The 17,595-nt window shown below is 41.0% G+C and overlaps 1 protein-coding gene across 1 annotated transcript in view; it reads left to right on the top strand.

The window, feature by feature from the left end:
• The first annotated feature begins 1,552 nt into the window (after positions 1-1,552).
• The window catches only part of LOC138747075 (uncharacterized protein C7orf50 homolog), a 250,789-nt gene continuing 234,746 nt past the window's right edge, over positions 1,553-17,595 (top strand). The window contains exon 1 of the mRNA XM_069905998.1: positions 1,553-1,813. Within this exon, the coding sequence (XP_069762099.1) occupies positions 1,697-1,813 (117 nt within the window). The 5' untranslated portion in view covers positions 1,553-1,696. The remainder of the gene's footprint in view (positions 1,814-17,595) is intronic.

The following is a 17,595-nucleotide window of genomic DNA, read 5'->3' as shown; positions in this document are numbered from 1 at the left end:
GAACCAAACACCCCTTTCTAGTCCCACCTCATTGCACAATGCCCATAACCCTCCATCTTCTTCTCATCCATATCCAACCTTTCCAACCTTTCATCCTGTCCAACCTTTTCTTAAATAATACAATTGACTCCGCCGCCACTATTTCTCCCGGAAGCTCATTCCACTCTCTGAGTAAAGAAGTTCCCCCTCATGTTACCTCTAAACCTCTGCCCCTTAATTCTTAACTCATGTCCTCTTGTTTTAATCTTTCCTCCTCTTAACGGAAATAGTCTATCCACATCCACTGTGTATCCCTTTCATAATCTTAAATACTTCTATCAAATCCCCTCTCAACCTTCTACGCTCCAAAGAATAAAGACCTAATCTGTCCAATCTCTCCCTATACTCTAGATGCTTAAATTGTGGGAGGATACAGAGATAAATTTATGGAGTGATCTAAAGAGTAGAATTTGAATTGGGAGTTTACGTAGGACTGGAAATCAACAAGGACATTGGTGATGGGGATGAATATTTCAAAAAGTTACAGACAACAGTTCTGATGAGCTTGTACATTTGTTTCACAGTCTGGAAGCTTCAATTCTGAAATAAAGCATTCTACTTGTTATTGCTGTACATTTCAAAAATAGTTGTTATTCCCCAATACACTGTAATGGAAATAGTTTTTCATCGTGGTCAGCTTCTGAGATTGCAGACAATCTGGTTCAAACTGAGATGGCAAGGTGGATGGAATATTTGATATACACAAATGTCCTGGAGAAGCTCAGCGGATCACACAGTATCCATAGGTGCGTGTATTGCACTCAACCCCACCATCTGCAGGCTGTCTAATTTAACTCCAGATAGTCTAAGTAGCAAGGGACTTTGGAGCATTTGTGAGATAATCAAAAAAAAAACCCAATGTGGAACAGCATATCAGAGCAAATATTCACCTTGCATCACTAGGCACAGACACAAGGCCTGCCTCGCCATCAAACATCCAGTTACCCTAATCCAATCCCTTGAAAGTTTTCCATTCGTCATCGTATGATGTGGAATTGAACATTTACTTATGCACAATAAAAAAATACTGACCTTAGTTTGGTTTAAAATAACTTTGGTTATTTTAAAACTCATGAATTTCACAAGAGTGGAAATCTAGCTTACCCCTAACTCCAGTTTTTTTTAAAAAGCATGAATGTTCCCTTAAAATAGCCTGCCTTTCCATTTCAGACTCTCCTGCCTGCTTTGACTCCCTTTGGCATTTGGAGAAAGATGATGATTCAGGTTCATGGCTAAATCCCCTTTTTTGATCCCTTGTTTTAGTAAAGTGAATGTAAGTTTCATCAAACTCAGTAACCTCAGCCTACATCTTACAAGATCTTGCTGCCCCCTGGACTTGAATCAAAGAAGGGAAACTAATGAGTACAACCCTTCCTTCCCACAGGACCCCCACGGCCGGGCGCAGGCGCCGTCCGCCCTCCTTCCCGGCGTGACGGAGCCACCGGCCTGTGAGGGACAGGGACGCGCTCCAATGAGAGGCGCGTCCGCCGGAGTCCCTGCGTCCAATCCGGTGGAAGAGGGCGGGACGAGGGGGTGTGGGGTTTGAGACCCACGTGGACGGCTCGCCGGTCGCTGTGGCGGAGTGCGGGCCGGAAGGAAACCGCTGCTGTCTCTTTCAGGAGATGAGTTAAAATAAGTGTTATTGTTGGCCCCCGAGATGCCCAAAGAGAGGAAAAGGCAACGTGAAGCGGGCAGGAGGAAGCTCGCCACGTGCGAGCGACAGGCAATGGGAGTGGAGCCGGATCCGAGTCCGCAGCAAAGGGCAAGAACGCAGGTGAGGGGGCAAGAGGCGAGGCACCGACTGGCGATCAAACCCCATGGTCTTTTCTTGGGGGGATGCAAAAGAGGGTCCCGGAGGAGGGGGAAGCAAAAGAAGGTCCCGGGGGGTGCACAAGAGGGTCCCGGGGGGGTGCACAAGAGGGTCCCGGGGGGGTGCACAAGAGGGTCCCGGGGGGGGTGCACAAGAGGGTCCCGGGGGGGTGCACAAGAGGGTCCCGGGGGGTGCACAAGAGGGTCCCGGGGGGGTGCACAAGAGGGTCCCGGGGGGGTGCACAAGAGGGTCCCGGGGGGGGTGCACAAGAGGGTCCCGGGGGGGGGTGCACAAGAGGGTCCCGGGGGGGGGTGCACAAGAGGGTCCCGGGGGGGGTGCACAAGAGGGTCCCGGGGGGGTGCACAAGAGGGTCCCGGGGGGTGCACAAGAGGGTCCCGGGGGGGTGCACAAGAGGGTCCCGGGGGGGTGCACAAGAGGGTCCCGGGGGGGTGCACAAGAGGGTCCCGGGGGGGTGCACAAGAGGGTCCCGGGGGGGTGCACAAGAGGGTCCCGGGGGGGTGCACAAGAGGGTCCCGGGGGGGTGCACAAGAGGGTCCCGGGGGGGTGCACAAGAGGGTCCCGGGGGGGTGCACAAGAGGGTCCCGGGGGGGTGCACAAGAGGGTCCCGGGGGGGTGCACAAGAGGGTCCCGGGGGGGTGCACAAGAGGGTCCCGGGGGGGTGCACAAGAGGGTCCCGGGGGGGTGCACAAGAGGGTCCCGGGGGGGTGCACAAGAGGGTCCCGGGGGGTGCACAAGAGGGTCCCGGGGGGGTGCACAAGAGGGTCCCGGGGGGGGGGGGGAAGCAAAAGAGGGTCCCTGGAGTGTCCTGGCACCCTGCTAACTCCGATGCTCCATTAGTGTCACGCAACGCTGCATTTAGAATGTGACCTACATGAAATTCTTCAACTTTTGCCCCACCGCCAGGCAGGCAGAGTCGCCACTTTGTCCAGTGGCCCTCACAGAAACCTCCAGCACCTGGTGTTCCCCCACAGTACTGACCAGGCTTAGCTCCTGAGATCAGACAATCCCAGGTGTAGGCGGGCTACGAGGTGCTCCGGACCCCCAAAATCAAAGCCTTTGGCATCCCCGTGATTCCCGGTCCAAGTCCCTGATTTCATCAACCGCAGCCTGGAGTGATGCCGAGTCCCTAACCCGACTGATGCTGTGGTCTCCAACCCCACTTCCTCAATGGTGTTCTCCCACTCTGGTACCCGAAATGGGGTCTGCTTCTCTCCTGGAGCCTGCAAACCTGTGATCTGGTCTGTCAAGCGTGGGTATTAACATGTTCGGCACAGAACTCCGTGTGTTTGCCAATTTTTTTTGGAAAAAAAAACACCAGGCCTTCAACAAGCAGTTGGTTTCTGTTAATCATCTAACTTATTGTGTTCAGGTTTATCTGAAATTAACACTTGATATAGAAGTAAACTAAAACATTAAATGGATCTTTAACTTCCACTGATGAATGTAGGGTTAGGCATTAGGAACTGGAACAAATGTTTTCACTGACTTGAAAATGTGCAAAGATTTGTTGTAATAGATCAAGAATGCATTCCTAGTTAAGTTCATTCAACACAATTAAAGTAGAAGCAAAGTTATGAATTCCCCAGTGAGCTGAGCCAATGCCTGGCATCCTGAATCTGACAGAATCAACTGTTGTGCTTGAATTGGCTGTGATCAGATATGGATTTTTCTTTTAAACCTGAGCAAAATTTTACTCATCTCGGGCTGCCTCTCCAATCTTGTACAAAAGTTGATTACGACTGACAGAGCAGTAAATTAAAAGACACAATCCTTGAAGGCGTGACAGCATTGATCGTTGATCACCATTGATTATCATATAGCTTCCTTTCTTGGGGAAAAAAAACAGGACTACTGAATTCTGCACATTGACATCTTTGTGCTGATCTTATTGTGAATTCACAAGACATCGAAAAAGTATCACCCTTCTCTGTAATGATCTGTGTGTTGCTATAGCAAGTAAGAATTTGGTGCATCTATGTATTATACTTGTGTGTATGACAATTGAACTAGCATCATCTCATGTTCTCTGTCTCAGACTTGAATTAGAACCTCACTGATCCTTCTGAATAGACTTGAACTTGATAAGATTAAAGACTTTCTCATGCAAATTTATCGTCACATGTACTAAGTTTATTTTGCAAGTAGACACCTCATCCATTGAACAATAATTAAAAAAAACATTTTAGAAAAGTAGTTACAAAGAGAGACCAATTGGTAAGATCAAAGGCAATGTCATTTCTATTCAGGCATTCCATTCAGGAGTCTGATAACAGTAGGAAAGAAACTGTCCTTGAATTTGATGATGTCTGAGCACACACTTGTGAATCTTCTGTGGTTGGTATAGAGTGAGTCTTTTAATATGTAGGCTGCTTTTCCAAGCCAATGGGAGGCACATATGGCGTTGAAGGAGTGAGAGGTGTATGTGTGGTGGCTAGAACCACGTTCACAACCCTCCTCCGTTTCTTCTGGTCTTGGGTGAAGCAGTTCCTGTACCACCGAAGGAGGCTTTCAATGGGTAATATGTCAAAGTTGTTAAGGTATCCGGGTGACATTCTGAAGTTCTTCAGGCCTTTAAAGAAGTGGAGGAGGTGGTTCCCCTCTATCCACAGGGTAAACCAGGTTAAATCACTGAAGATATTTACTTGTGGGAATTTGAAGCTTTGTACTATCTCCACCTCAGTACTGTGATGCAGACTGGAAGGTGAGCTCTGCACTCCTTCTGAAAGACTATAACCTGCTCCTTCAGGCTGTGGTCCTGGCTGCAAGCCATTTGTCTCTCCATCTCTCTTCTGCTCTTCAACTTGTCAGACTCCTTCCTGCCTGTGATAGGGGTTTCATCTGGAGTTGGAGTGAGGTTTGGCTAATCTTTCTTATTCTCTTGGATATATCTTGTTGGGATGAAATGTCCATTGATGACATCATTTAATTTCTCTCCATTTTCCTCTAAGTAATTCTTACGAATACCTCCTTATCTCTGATGAACTGTAAGTTTCAAAATACAAACCCTGTTGTGCATGCAGAATAATTTCTCCTTGTGACAGATGCTTTGATTTTTTTATTCCTGTGTTAATTGCCTTATTTTCTCCTTCAAAATTGTGTTGGACAATTATTATGGAGTGTAGTCCATTGGGTTGGACAAAATTTAGTTGATGGTTTATGACAGCCATTCTCAACCTTGATTTGGCTATGGCCCTCTTAAGACAATGCACAAAGATTATTGGCCCCTTTCCCTGTAAACCAGTTAAGTTTAGTTAGTCTCTTTTGCTTGTCTCTCCTACTGACTATATTTAAAACATTTTTAAAAAATTTAAGATTTCTAGCTCTGCAGTTGGAAAGCAGCAGCAATCATCAAAGACCCTCACCACCCAGCACAAGCTCTGTTCTCACTGCTGCCATCAGGAAAGAGGTCTAGGTGCCACAAGACGTACCACCAGGTTCAGGAACTGCTGCTACCCCTCCACCATCCTCAATGACAAACTCAATCAGGGACTCATTTAAGGACTCTTACTTGTCCACTTTTATTGATTTTATTCTTCTCTCTGTATTGCACTAGGTTGTTTACAGTGCTTGTTTACATGTTTTGCACTGTGTACAGTTTATTTTTTTCACTACCAATTAGTGGTAATTCTGTCATGCTTGCAGGAAAAAGGTATCTCAGCATTGTGTGATGTCATGTATGTCCTCTGACAATAAATCTGACCTCCTGAAATGTGTTGTGGCCCTAAAGGGGATGTATGGCCCCACAATGAGAATGGCTGGTTTATGACGTTCCATGAACTGTGTTTATTGCTGTGCTTTTTATTTCGGTTATTGTGAATAATTCAAACTAAAACAAGCCTTCATTGTACTCTTGTTCTGATTGGAGCTTTTCCCTCGTCCTCCTTTCTAGTTCTTTTGATATAATATCCAGTGGCTCCACTTTACACAATCCTGATTAGTGATGCATTGAAACGAGTGCTCTAATGCAAGTCCATTCTAGAATTGCCATGGTGGTATTGATAACTCTTAAGTTTGGCGGTGGGCCTGGCTTGGCTGCTGCCAATCAGGCTTGCTCTACTCTTTAATTTTATCAATAGGGACAATATCTTTGTTTTGAACAGTTAAACAGCTTGCTGCTCTCAACAGACAACATGCTGTTGTGATTGTTTCCCTTTAGTAATTCATTAACAAAGTTTTCCGAGTAAAGCTGGCAGCATATTGCAATCAGAGACTCATTTAAGGACTCTTATTTGTCCACTTTATTGATTTGCTTTTGTTCCCTCTGTATTGCATAGTCAGTTTGTTTACATTCATTATGTTTACATGTTCTTTGTTTGTTTACACTGTCTACAGATTTTTTTTACTACCAATTAATGGTAATTCTGCTGGGCACACAGGAAAAAAAGAATCTCAGGGTTGTATGTGATGTTAATAAATCCAAATGCCTCCAGTAATATTACACGTAAGCTGGTTGCACTGTACTTTTAAAAAAAAATCACAAGAAACTCATTATTCCAATGCTACTATTGCCCTTCAAGCTCTTGAAACGTACACCTCCAATTGAAGTTAACTTTTTAACTTGAGCTCAATAACAAACCTTCTCATTTGACCTTTATCAGAAATATCTGTTCTACCAAATGAATATAAAATCCAAGCTCCACTAAGAAAGGCAAAAAAAAAATGCAAATTTATGTTCCTAACCTCAAAAGAAATGGGAAATAGTACTGTTTAATTTATTGGCATGACTTGGTAAGTCAGGTTTAATAAGAGCCTGCAGATGCAGAAACAACAAAATTATAGCATGGTATAATTTTATACCAATTGCTCCAAAACAATGTGATTTTGTTTGATTGATCAGCAAGAATTGATTGGATTCAGAGAGGCTGATTGAAACAGTGTGATGAATTCAACAGTTGCTCAGAGGGTAACATTCTCTAGTAAGAAAATGCAGAAAGGATGAATAAAGAGAATTTGAATGGACTTGTCAGGTTGGGCAGTATCCGTGGTGCTAAATGGTCAGTCAGTGTTTCGGATCAGGAGATTTTATCAACATTGAAGTCGCAAAAGGAGATGTCAAGAATATCGGGGAGGGGGGAGCTAGAGAGAAGCCATGAGATGATACGGTATTGGACAGAGGAGGTGAAGAGTGGGGTGGGACTGGAGTTGGTAAAGAAGAGATAGAAATAGTGGAACAATATAAAGGATATGTTGTTCACTCGAGATTTGGTTTTTTTAAAATTCTGTACATAAGGAATCTGCATAACACTTGAAACTTGTGCAAATAATGCAGGATTTGATTTGTATAGCATTTATGCTATGAGTGGAAATGGCAAGAGGTATTTCCACTTGTGATATAGATGCCATACAAACCAAATGTTGAAATGTGGATTGACATTTATCTGGTGACTTTAAAATGTCTCTCATTTGGGCAGTTCTCATTAGCAATATTGAAGATAAACTTCAGAAACAAATTTAAGTGAGTGAACTGATGTGGATAAGTATCTGCAATCAGATCTGCAACCATTTTACTTTGTCCATTGATCACGGATGTTTGAACTGGGGAAGCATGGGACAATTATTCCCTATGATATGAGAAGCCAATTGCCAAATGAAGTTTTGAATTCCTTTAACTTTACCATATTGCCTGAGGGATTTTCTGGATGTCTCTTTAAATGCTATCTATTGACAGACCCATTCTACTCAGAGTTCAGGTCATCAGCATTGATCTTGCCATTCTAAATCTATGGTTGCTTTCTCTGGGCAACTGATCATTTTTAAGATCATTCCTTGACTACAGATGACAGTACCCAACAATAGGTGTAGGGCTTGGGTTTTGTAATTTCCACCTTTCTATATCTTGCTCTTAAATTCCTGATGTGGTTTGGAAATTGGTTTAGCAGCAAAAGGTGGATTTGGGGCAAGAGACAAAGTGGTGTTCCATCTTGCTATCCCCAGAAGAACCCTTGCTATGTTCAATCGAACCAAATGGTTTGCAATTGAGAAAATTTTTGCCTGACCTATCAATAATTGTCAACCCATTATTTCTGGATAAAACTGTTAAAAGGTGGCAAATCTGCAGTACAGTATTTGTTGCCATAATTTCCCTTTTCTATTAAATTGACCTGCATGTTTTGAACCCTTGTTCTTGATTTATTTCTACTTGATATGCTCACATGCTGCCCTATTCCACTCTAAACACTGACTTAGTTTAAAAAAAAAATCAATGTCTGTTTCTTCTGTATTTTATTGTTTCACCATTATCCATCCTCAAGAGTTTCATTCTTCTCTAATGTTTTTAAAAAATGTTAAATTTAGACCCAGAATTGTAACAGACTTTTCCAGCCCATGTGCTTGTACATTAACGTACAAACCCCACCTAGCCTGGTAGATTTTTGAAGGCTAGGAGCAAACACACGTAAACATGGAGAGAACATACAAATTCCTTACAGACAGTGCCGGATTCAAACCGCATGTTACTGATGCTGTAACAGTGCACCAAAGAAAAGGTACAAGGACTGCCTAAAGAAATCTCTTGGTGCCTGCCACATTGACCACCGCCAGTGGGCTGATATCGCCTCAAACCGTGCATCTTGGCGCCTCACAGTTTGGCGGGCAGCAACCTCCTTTGAAGAAGACCGCAGAGCCCACCTCACTGACAAAAGGCAAAGGAGGAAAAACCCAACACCCAACCCCAACCCACCAATTTTCCCCTGCAACCGCTGCAATCGTGTCTGCCTGTCCCGCATCGGACTTGTCAGCCACAAACGAGCCTGCAGCTGACGTGGACTTTTTACCCCCTCCATAAATCTTCGTCCGCGAAGCCAAGCCAAAGAAGAACAGTATTGCGTTTACTGCTACACTATCAATACTGCCCTTTCCAAATATAATTGTAAAATAACTGATGTTACTTTTGCTATTTCTTGTACTTTTCAAAAATTCTTATTATTGTTATAATTCTTTGCATCTCCTGAACTAGGATTTATATTTTTTCCCCTTCTCTCTCACATTGCCAATTACGATCATTTTCCTTATTACAAATCTCCGTGCAATCAAGAGTTTGCCCAGGTAACATTGCTCAGGAATAGAATTGGATTTAATGTGTTGAAGTCAATCTTATTTAAATGTAGAACTTGTTTCTCCCTTTTCCATTAAATCAATCAGATAATCTCTGAGTAGATATTTTTGCATTATTAGCTGTTAATTAAATCTGGCATATAAATTGAAATATATGACCTGTTCTTGGACATAACAATAAAAGAATCAGAATCCAGATTTATTGTCATGAACAAGTCATGAAATGTGATGTTTTGTGCCAGCGTCACAGTGCAAACGTTCATATTATAACCATCTTACAACATTACTATTAAAAAAAATAGCAATAATGTTGCCTGCAAAGTAATGCATTGTCTTTGGTTCATTAATTATTCAGGAATATGATGGCAGCAGGGAAGAAACTGTCCTTGTGCTGTTGAGTGCACGTCTTTGGACTCCTGTACATTTTCCCTGATGGGAGCGGAGTGAAGAGGGCATGGCCTGGGTGGTGGAGGTCTGAGGATAGAGGCTGCTTTTTTAAGATGCCACCTTATGTAGATGTCGTCAATGGAGTGAAGTCTGTTGCCTGTGATGTTGCAGGCTGAGTTAACGGCCCTCTGGAGTTTATTCTTATCCTGAGAGTTGGCAGCTCCATACCAGTCAGTGATGCAACCAGCCAGAATGCTCTCCATGGTACACCTATAGAAGTTTAATAGAGTCTTTGGTGACATACCAAATCTTTTCAGACACCTCACAAAGTATAGCCGCTGGCTCCAGGACAGATCCTCAGAGATTTTGACATCCAGGAATTTGAGCTTCTCCACTACTGAGCCCTCATTGAGGACTGGATTGTATTTCCTGGCTTTCCTCTAGAAGTCCACAATCATCTCCTTGGTTTTGTAGCTGTTGAGCACAAGGATGTTGTCATTACACCATTCAACAACCTGATCTATCTCCTTCCTGTGCACTTCCTCATTGCCGTTTGTGTTTCTGCTGACCAGTATGGTGTCATTGTAGATGGCATTGGAATTGTGCCTGGCCACATAATCATGGGTATATAATGAGTAGAGAAGTGGGCTAAGCGTGCATCCTTGGGTCCCCCTGTGTTGATAATCAGTGAGGAGGAGACATTCTATCCAATTTGTACTGATTGTATTCATCTGATGAGAAAGACAAGGATCCAATTGCAGAGTGGGGTATAAAGGCTTATAGTTTGTAGCTTCTTGACCAACTCTGAGGGAATAATGGTATTGAAGGGCGAGCTGTAGTTTGTGAAGAGAAGTCGTATTTTTGAAATGCTTTTTTTTTTAGGTGATCTGGGGAGCCAGCAATATTGCATTGTTGTAGTGACTGATGAAAGGCAAATTACATTGGGTCCAGATCTTTACTTGAGTACATGTTAATTCTGGCCATGACTCAACTTCAGTAGAAGTTAGTGCTACAGGGCAGTAGCCATTGAGGTAGCCCACATGACTCTTCTTGGGTGCCTGGATGATGATGTCCTTTTGAAGCTGGTGGGAACCTCTGACTGCCTCAATGAGAGGTTGAAAATATCTGGTGGGAACCTCTGAATGCCTCAATGAGAGGTTGAAAATATCTGAACACTTCAGTTAATTGGTTGGCGCAGATTTCCAGTCCCCTGCCAAGTATGCTGTCAGGGTGGGTTCACCCTCTTCAATGATATTCTGATGTCACCTTTGGAGACATATCACCGGGTCCTTGGCCTCTTCAGGGATTCTAGTAGGCACTATTTGGTTCTTCTCAAAGCGGGCATCGTGTTCCGCTCATTGGGTAGTGTTCGCCTTGACTTTGTAGGGTGTAATGGTCTGCACTCCCTGCCAAGGCTGGTGTGCGTCTGTCTTAACCACACTCATTTTATGATGTCATGTAACTTGAGGACAGCAAAATCAGATTAATGCTCTGGAAACTTTGCACTAAAATGTGTATTCTTGTTTCACTTTTATGAATGGCATGAATTATTTACATTGGAGACTGACTGTACAGTACATCTTATTTTGGGGAATGAATAGTCAGGACTGTCATCGACTCATTTTTCTTTCAGTTTGTCTTTTCTCATTGGTGGGGTGTATGTAAGTTTCCATGTCAATTGTTTAAACTAAAATGATTTATTTGCCACTTCAGGGCCTATTGCTATGTATAGCTACACCAACATTTTAATAACTTTCATCTCATTCTATCTGTTTTCTCTGTTCTAACTCCTCCATCATTTACTCTGAAAGACAATTTAAAAAAAACGGAAAACGTTGAATTGCAGGCATTTTGGACCACGTGAGGTGAATTTTGATTTTAATCAAACCAGATTGTGGAATTGTCAGAGTTGAAATCACTTACGGTAATTATTTTTGCAGCTTTAATTATCTAATCATATCCATAGAATACTCATACAGATGTCTAAAAGCAATATTTGCAGATAAAATAATTCAAAAAGGCCAAAGGATGTAATAATAGCCGTTTTTGGAATGTCATGTGGGTGGACTGGAATCTGATGATACCCCTGGACTAGGTTCACCTTGGGGAAAAATGTGGTCTCCCTGCAGGTGGGGAGTGAAGTCCTATAAATGCAGTTTCAGGTAGCAATCCAGTCCGATAACCTTGTTCAACCTGCGATAATCACCAGAGGGTCTCCATCCACCTGAGGCCTTGGATACCATGTGGAAGGGGGAGGCCCAGGAGCTATCAGACTATTGTACAATACCTGTGTCCTCCATCCTTTCAAACTCTTCTTTGGGCAGATGAAGTTTATCTGGAGGGAGCCTGCAAGCTCTGCATGCAGCAGTGGCCCTTTGATTGATATGTGGTGCTGCACCCCTTGTTTCAGCATCGCTGAGGTGAATTGCGGCGTAATTATTGCGGGGAATTCCGCCAACAACCTGGCGAATTCATTCTCCTCACCTAGGGGGAAGGTCTGGAAAGTGTTGTTAAGAACAAGCCTTCATCCCTCTAGGAGTCTAGATCAACCAGCAGACCATGAGCTCTAAGGAAATCGGCTCTTATTAGTGGTTGTGCGACTGCAGCCAATGTGAACATCCATATGAACTTGGTGTCGCTGAACTGAAGCGGGACTCTATGCGTGCCAAATGTCTGGATAGTACTGCAGTTTGCAGCTTTCAGTGATGGCCCGGGTTTTCTGTTAGGTGTGTCACGCCCCGAAGGGGAAGCATGCCGATCTCAGCCCCTGTATCAACCAAGAAATGGGGGCTGGTAGGTCTATCCCAGACATGTCTTGATGGCCAGCCACCACAGCAATTCGAGATGGCTGGCTCCAGAGTTTTCCCTTTGATTCTCAGGGTATAAAAATGATTCAGGACTGTTTTGAAGGCCAGTTTCTTTCTTATAATCAATTGAGGGATAAATTTGATATATCGGTAAATCCTTTATTTGTGTCTTACCAACTCAGATCTTTGATAAGGGATAATTATGGTAAAGAGATGAGTCTACCTAAGTTAACAAAATTTGAATCTTTGATTTCCTTTATACCAAAGAGAAGTTTTATTTCAGATATGTATCGATTGTTACAGGAAAATATGGAAAAACCGAATTTGGAGAAATCTAGAAATAAATGGGAAAGTGATTTAACCTATGCAATATCTCAAGAAGATTGGGAGGTTATGTGTCATGAAGGGGTAACTAAATTGACTAATGTAAGATATGGTTCGGTTAATTATAATTTTTTGCATCAGTTATATTTGACTCCAGAGAAATTGAAAAATATGGTCTTGTGATGAGGTACAACCATTTTGGGAAAAAGTTAGGTTGGTTTTGGAGAAATTATTTCAAATTAAATTACCATTTTTTTGTTGGATTATATGGTTTCTTAAACTGGATTGAGGTTGGTGTTCATTTGGTGTTATCTGTGGCACGAAAGTGTGTAGCAATTACTTGGAAAGATAATGTAGAGATTAATATAGTACGTTGGCATATAACATAATTTACATGATAATTTTTTTGTTAAAATGTGGTCGTCTTATTTGGAATATATGGGTTTGGAAATATCTTAAAATATTGTATATTCTTTGTTTTTCTTGGCTCCCCTTAAGGGAGTTGGCTGGGAGGTGGGGGGGTATTATTTTATATAAAAAATCTTTTTTTTGTTGTTATTGATTTGTTGTTTTAAAAGTTTTTAAAGTTTTTTTTAAAAGGAAAAGAAGATGGTGACTGCTTGTTAATCACATCTCTCTGTTGGACATATAAATGGAAGGAGATGTATTAGAACTGAAGAGTGAAATCTGAAAGGCAAAAAGGAATGTTTAAATGTCAGTTGGGTAGTATCAGATGGGGTTGGGGAGAGAAACTGAGTTAATATTGCAGGTGTTTTTTAAAAAAAATCTTGGAGGAACCTGACAGGTTGAAGAATGCAAGATGGAGAAAAAGAATTGTTGACATTTGGAGTCAGAACCCTTCATAAATTACCTTAACTTTCCATCCCACTGCCACTCCAATATATTTGGCATTGGCCACCCAGTTTGTTTCAAAACTGACCAAAGCAGGCTCAAGGAACAGTACTTTGTCTTTCATTTCACATGTTACATTTCTCTAAGTTTCCTGTTGAATTCCTCAGCAATCAGCCTTCCCAGTTTCTGTCAGAACTGATCAGTTCAACATATGATAATCAACTTGAGACATGGTCTATTTTCTTTCCACAGCTGCCAAGCCTTGTTGAGTATTTTTTGCATTCTTTCATTTCAGTATTTTATTAACTGTTGTGTTCTGTATTTTATAATTCAAACATTTTTTTACTGCCCTATTTATCTCCCATTCTTTGCACATCCTCTGGACCAGCCATTCACAACCTTTTTTTGGTATATTGATCAAACAGGTTTTTATAAAGAATAGATATGCTTTGGATAATGTTTTGTGAGTGATTAGTTTGATTAATAGATTTCAACAATCTTTAGATCATCTGATGGTGATATCCCTAGATGCAGAAAAAGCATTTGATAGAGTTGAATGGAATTTTTTGTTTAAAGTTTTGGAGAAATTTAAGTTTGGTCCTTTTATTGGTTGGATTAGGGCTCTATATAGTAAACCGGTAGCTAGAGTATTGACGAATGGTTTGATTTTGGAATCTTTTAAGTTAACTCGATCACTCGTCAAGGTTGTCCTTTATCACCAGCTTTGCGTTATAGTGATTGAACCTTTAGCACAGTTGATAAGATAAAATACACAGATACAAGGTATGAAAGTTTTAGATGAGGAGTATAAAATTAATTTATTTGCTGATGACGTATTGGTGTATTTAACAAATCCAACTCAGTCACTTTTGCATTTGAAGGAATGTTTAATACAATATGTATGTCTTTCTGGATATAAAGTTAATTGGGAAAAAAGTGAAATATTACCGGTAAATGAAGGAGATTATTCAGTTTATAAGAATATTATTAATTTGAAGTGGACTGATTGAATTAAATGTCTGGGTACAATTTTGAATGTTAATTATCAATCTTTATATAAATTAAATTATGCTCCATTAATGAAAAAAATTAAAACTGATTTGATTAAATGGAAAGATTTACCTATTAATTTAATTGGGAAGGATAAATATAATTAAGATGAATATCTTTCAGCGTATACAATATTTGTTTCAATCTATTCCGTATTTACTTGATAAAATTTTTTTTCGAGATTTAAATAAAATGGTTAGGGAGTTTTTATGGAGGGGTAAATTTTTGAGAGTAGCTTTAAATAAATTAACTAGGAAATATGAGTTAGGGGGATTACGTTTACCACATTTTCAAAATTATTATGAGGCAGCCCAACTTAAATTTATTAGTTCATTGATGGATATGGTATGGCCTCCTAGTTGGGCTAAAATTGAGATGGAAAGTATTTCCATCAATTATACATCAATTTTTGATTAGGTGGAATATGAATTTGTTACAACAATATAATGTGCCTATACTAAAATATTTAATGAAGTTATGGATAAAGAAAAATAAAATGATAGGTTCTAGGGGTAAATTATTGGCTTTGACTCCGTTGTACTCCATTTGACTTATTTCTTTTTCAATACATAATCAAAGTTTATTGCATTGGAGATTTAAAGGTGTGAACAATTTGGGAGATTGTTTTAAAGAGGGTAAGTTTTTATCTTTTAATTAGATGAGGGAAGATTTTGGTATTGATAAGAATTCTTTATTTCTTTATTATCAAATTCGATCTTTGGTAAAATGTATGTTTGGTAGAGATACGATTTTACCTAAAATGACTTATTTTGGCTACGGCCCCCTTAGGTCTTTGCTGAAAGTTTATGGGGCCCCCCTTCCCTATAAACCAAACACAGGAAAAATAAATGTACTATAATAAATAATAAGCAAGGTGTGAGTCCGTTGTTCAGGAGTCTAATGGTTGAGGGATATCAACTATTCCTGAACCTGGAGTTACGAGTCCTGTGGCACCTCTTTCCTGATGGCAGTAGTGAGAACATGCATGTCATGGGTGGTGTGGACTTTTGATGCTTGCTGACTGCAACATTCCATGTGGATGCTCTTGATGGTGGGGAGAGTTTTGCCCACTACTTTTGCAGTGCTTTCCGCTTGAAGGAACTGATGCCCCTGGATCAAGCCATAATGCAGCTGGTCAGCACAAGGTTTCCAATGTCATAATGAACCTTTGCAAACACCTGAGAATTAGAGGCACTGATGTTCTTTGTTCATGATTGCAGTAGTATGATGGGTCCAGGAAAGTTCCTCTGAGGTGGTTGAATCCATGAAAATTTTTCACCCTCTCCGCCTTTGATTCCCGCAATGATCAATGGATTGCACACCTCTGATTTTCCTTTCCTACTCCATATAAATTACATGGAATTAATTCAAATTGTTCTGATCAATGTTTTAGATGTAATAAAGAAGTAGGAACTTTTCTCCATGCAGTTTGGCAATATGAAAAAATAGGAAAATTTTGGGAAGATACAAATATTTTATTGGACGAGCAATGAAGGTGCAAATTTTGAAAGATTCTAAAATATTTTTATTAGGAGATATTTTTGAGTTGAAGTTAGATATTTATCAGAAGTTTTTAAATGTACCAATAACAATAGCAAAGAAATGTATAGCTGTAATGTGGAAACTAGACAATAATGTGGTGTTGAATAAATGGCAAACGGAACTACTAAACTGTATACCATTAGAGAAAATAACGTACAATTTACGGAATCAACCAGAAAAATTTGATAAGATTTGGAAACCTTGTATGGATTTTATTACAGCGTCTGCCACTCCCACTCCAACTTAGCTAATTCTAGGTTCAAGATCATTATGCGTTTGAAATTTAATTAATCAAGAGGCTATATGATTATCAGGCAGGCTTTTTCTCTACTATCATTCGTACTTTTTTGGGAGGGTAGGGGAGTAAATATGAAATTTTGTATTCTTTTTGCATCGTTTTTTATTTATGATGTAGATAAATACTGTACTTGTATTGATGCAAATGAAAGATAAAATTTATTAAAAAAAACCCTCCGATTATCCTTCCCTAAAGTTTACAATTAGTTCCTTGGTATTGGTGACATTAGTCCTTTTTGTGGTTCAATGACGCCTTGAAGGTGGCTCTATGAAAAGAAAAAAAAAGTTGATTTGACCTTTTAATGGAGAAGGCCTACAAAGCTAATCTAGCATTACTTTCTGACTGAGCAGTGTCAGGAGCCATCTTCTGGAGCTGAAGAAGGTGAGGCGACTGGTACAGTAGCACCACTCATCACCCTGACATCATCTATATGCACCGAGAAGGGAAAGCAAAGAGCACTTGTGCAGATCTGTCAAGCAGTCTTAGGACTCAGGCAGATCTCCTGGACAACATAATTAGCTATATTATGACATACAGGATTTAAAAAATCCTGCTCCTGGATCACGGGCTGGCGATGCCATCTGCCTGCCCCATTCCCAGCTGCTTTTAGCAGCATTGCCTTCATGGAGGAGGTGGGAGAGTTGCTCCACCTCTGAGTCTACCCTTGGAGTTTTCAACAAGGTAAGTGATGTAAAGGCAGAGAATATCCACCTTTACGTTCGCTTTTTTTGAACTACAAAAAGGTCCATTGAGTTAGACGTTGTTGTTAGTATGCCATTCAGCCAAGTTTTCAATCTTCCTCCTGTATGCTGACTCGTCGCCTCTTTTATACAACCCACTACCTTGGTATTGTCAGCGAGTTTGTATATGATGTTCTTGTTATATCAAGCCACACAATCTGAGGTGTAAGGTAAGTAGAGTGGGGGGAGGGGGTAAAAGTATACAATCCTGTGGTGCTCTGCTACAGAAGGAAACTGGGGGATATGTTCTTGCCTATTGACATTGACTGGGGTCTGGAGGTGAGGCAGCAACTCCAAGATTAAATTGCACAGTGAAGTATTGAGGCCCAGGTCTTGGAGTTTGCTGATTGGTTTTGTCATTTTTGATGACCAATGGTCCATGATATAGTAGAGAGCCAGTGAGGTGGCATCTGCTGTAGACCTGTCGTTGCAATAGGCAAACGAGAACTTTTCCTTGGTGCTCTGACACGAGATTGTATGCTTCAAAATTAGCATCTCAAAATACTTCATTGTGGATGTGTGTGCCAATGGTCCATAATCATTTAGGCATGTTATCACACTCTCCTTGGGCAATTGAAGCCTGCTTGAAACAGTTGGATACCACATCCTGTTGTAGTGAAATGTTGAAGATATCCATGAGTGCACTTGTCAGGTGTTCAGCAGAGATTTTCA

This window comes from Narcine bancroftii, chromosome 12 (genome assembly GCF_036971445.1).
Source record: "Narcine bancroftii isolate sNarBan1 chromosome 12, sNarBan1.hap1, whole genome shotgun sequence".
NCBI classification, from domain to species: domain Eukaryota; kingdom Metazoa; phylum Chordata; class Chondrichthyes; order Torpediniformes; family Narcinidae; genus Narcine; species Narcine bancroftii.
This window is presented reverse-complemented; position numbering and strand designations above follow the sequence as displayed.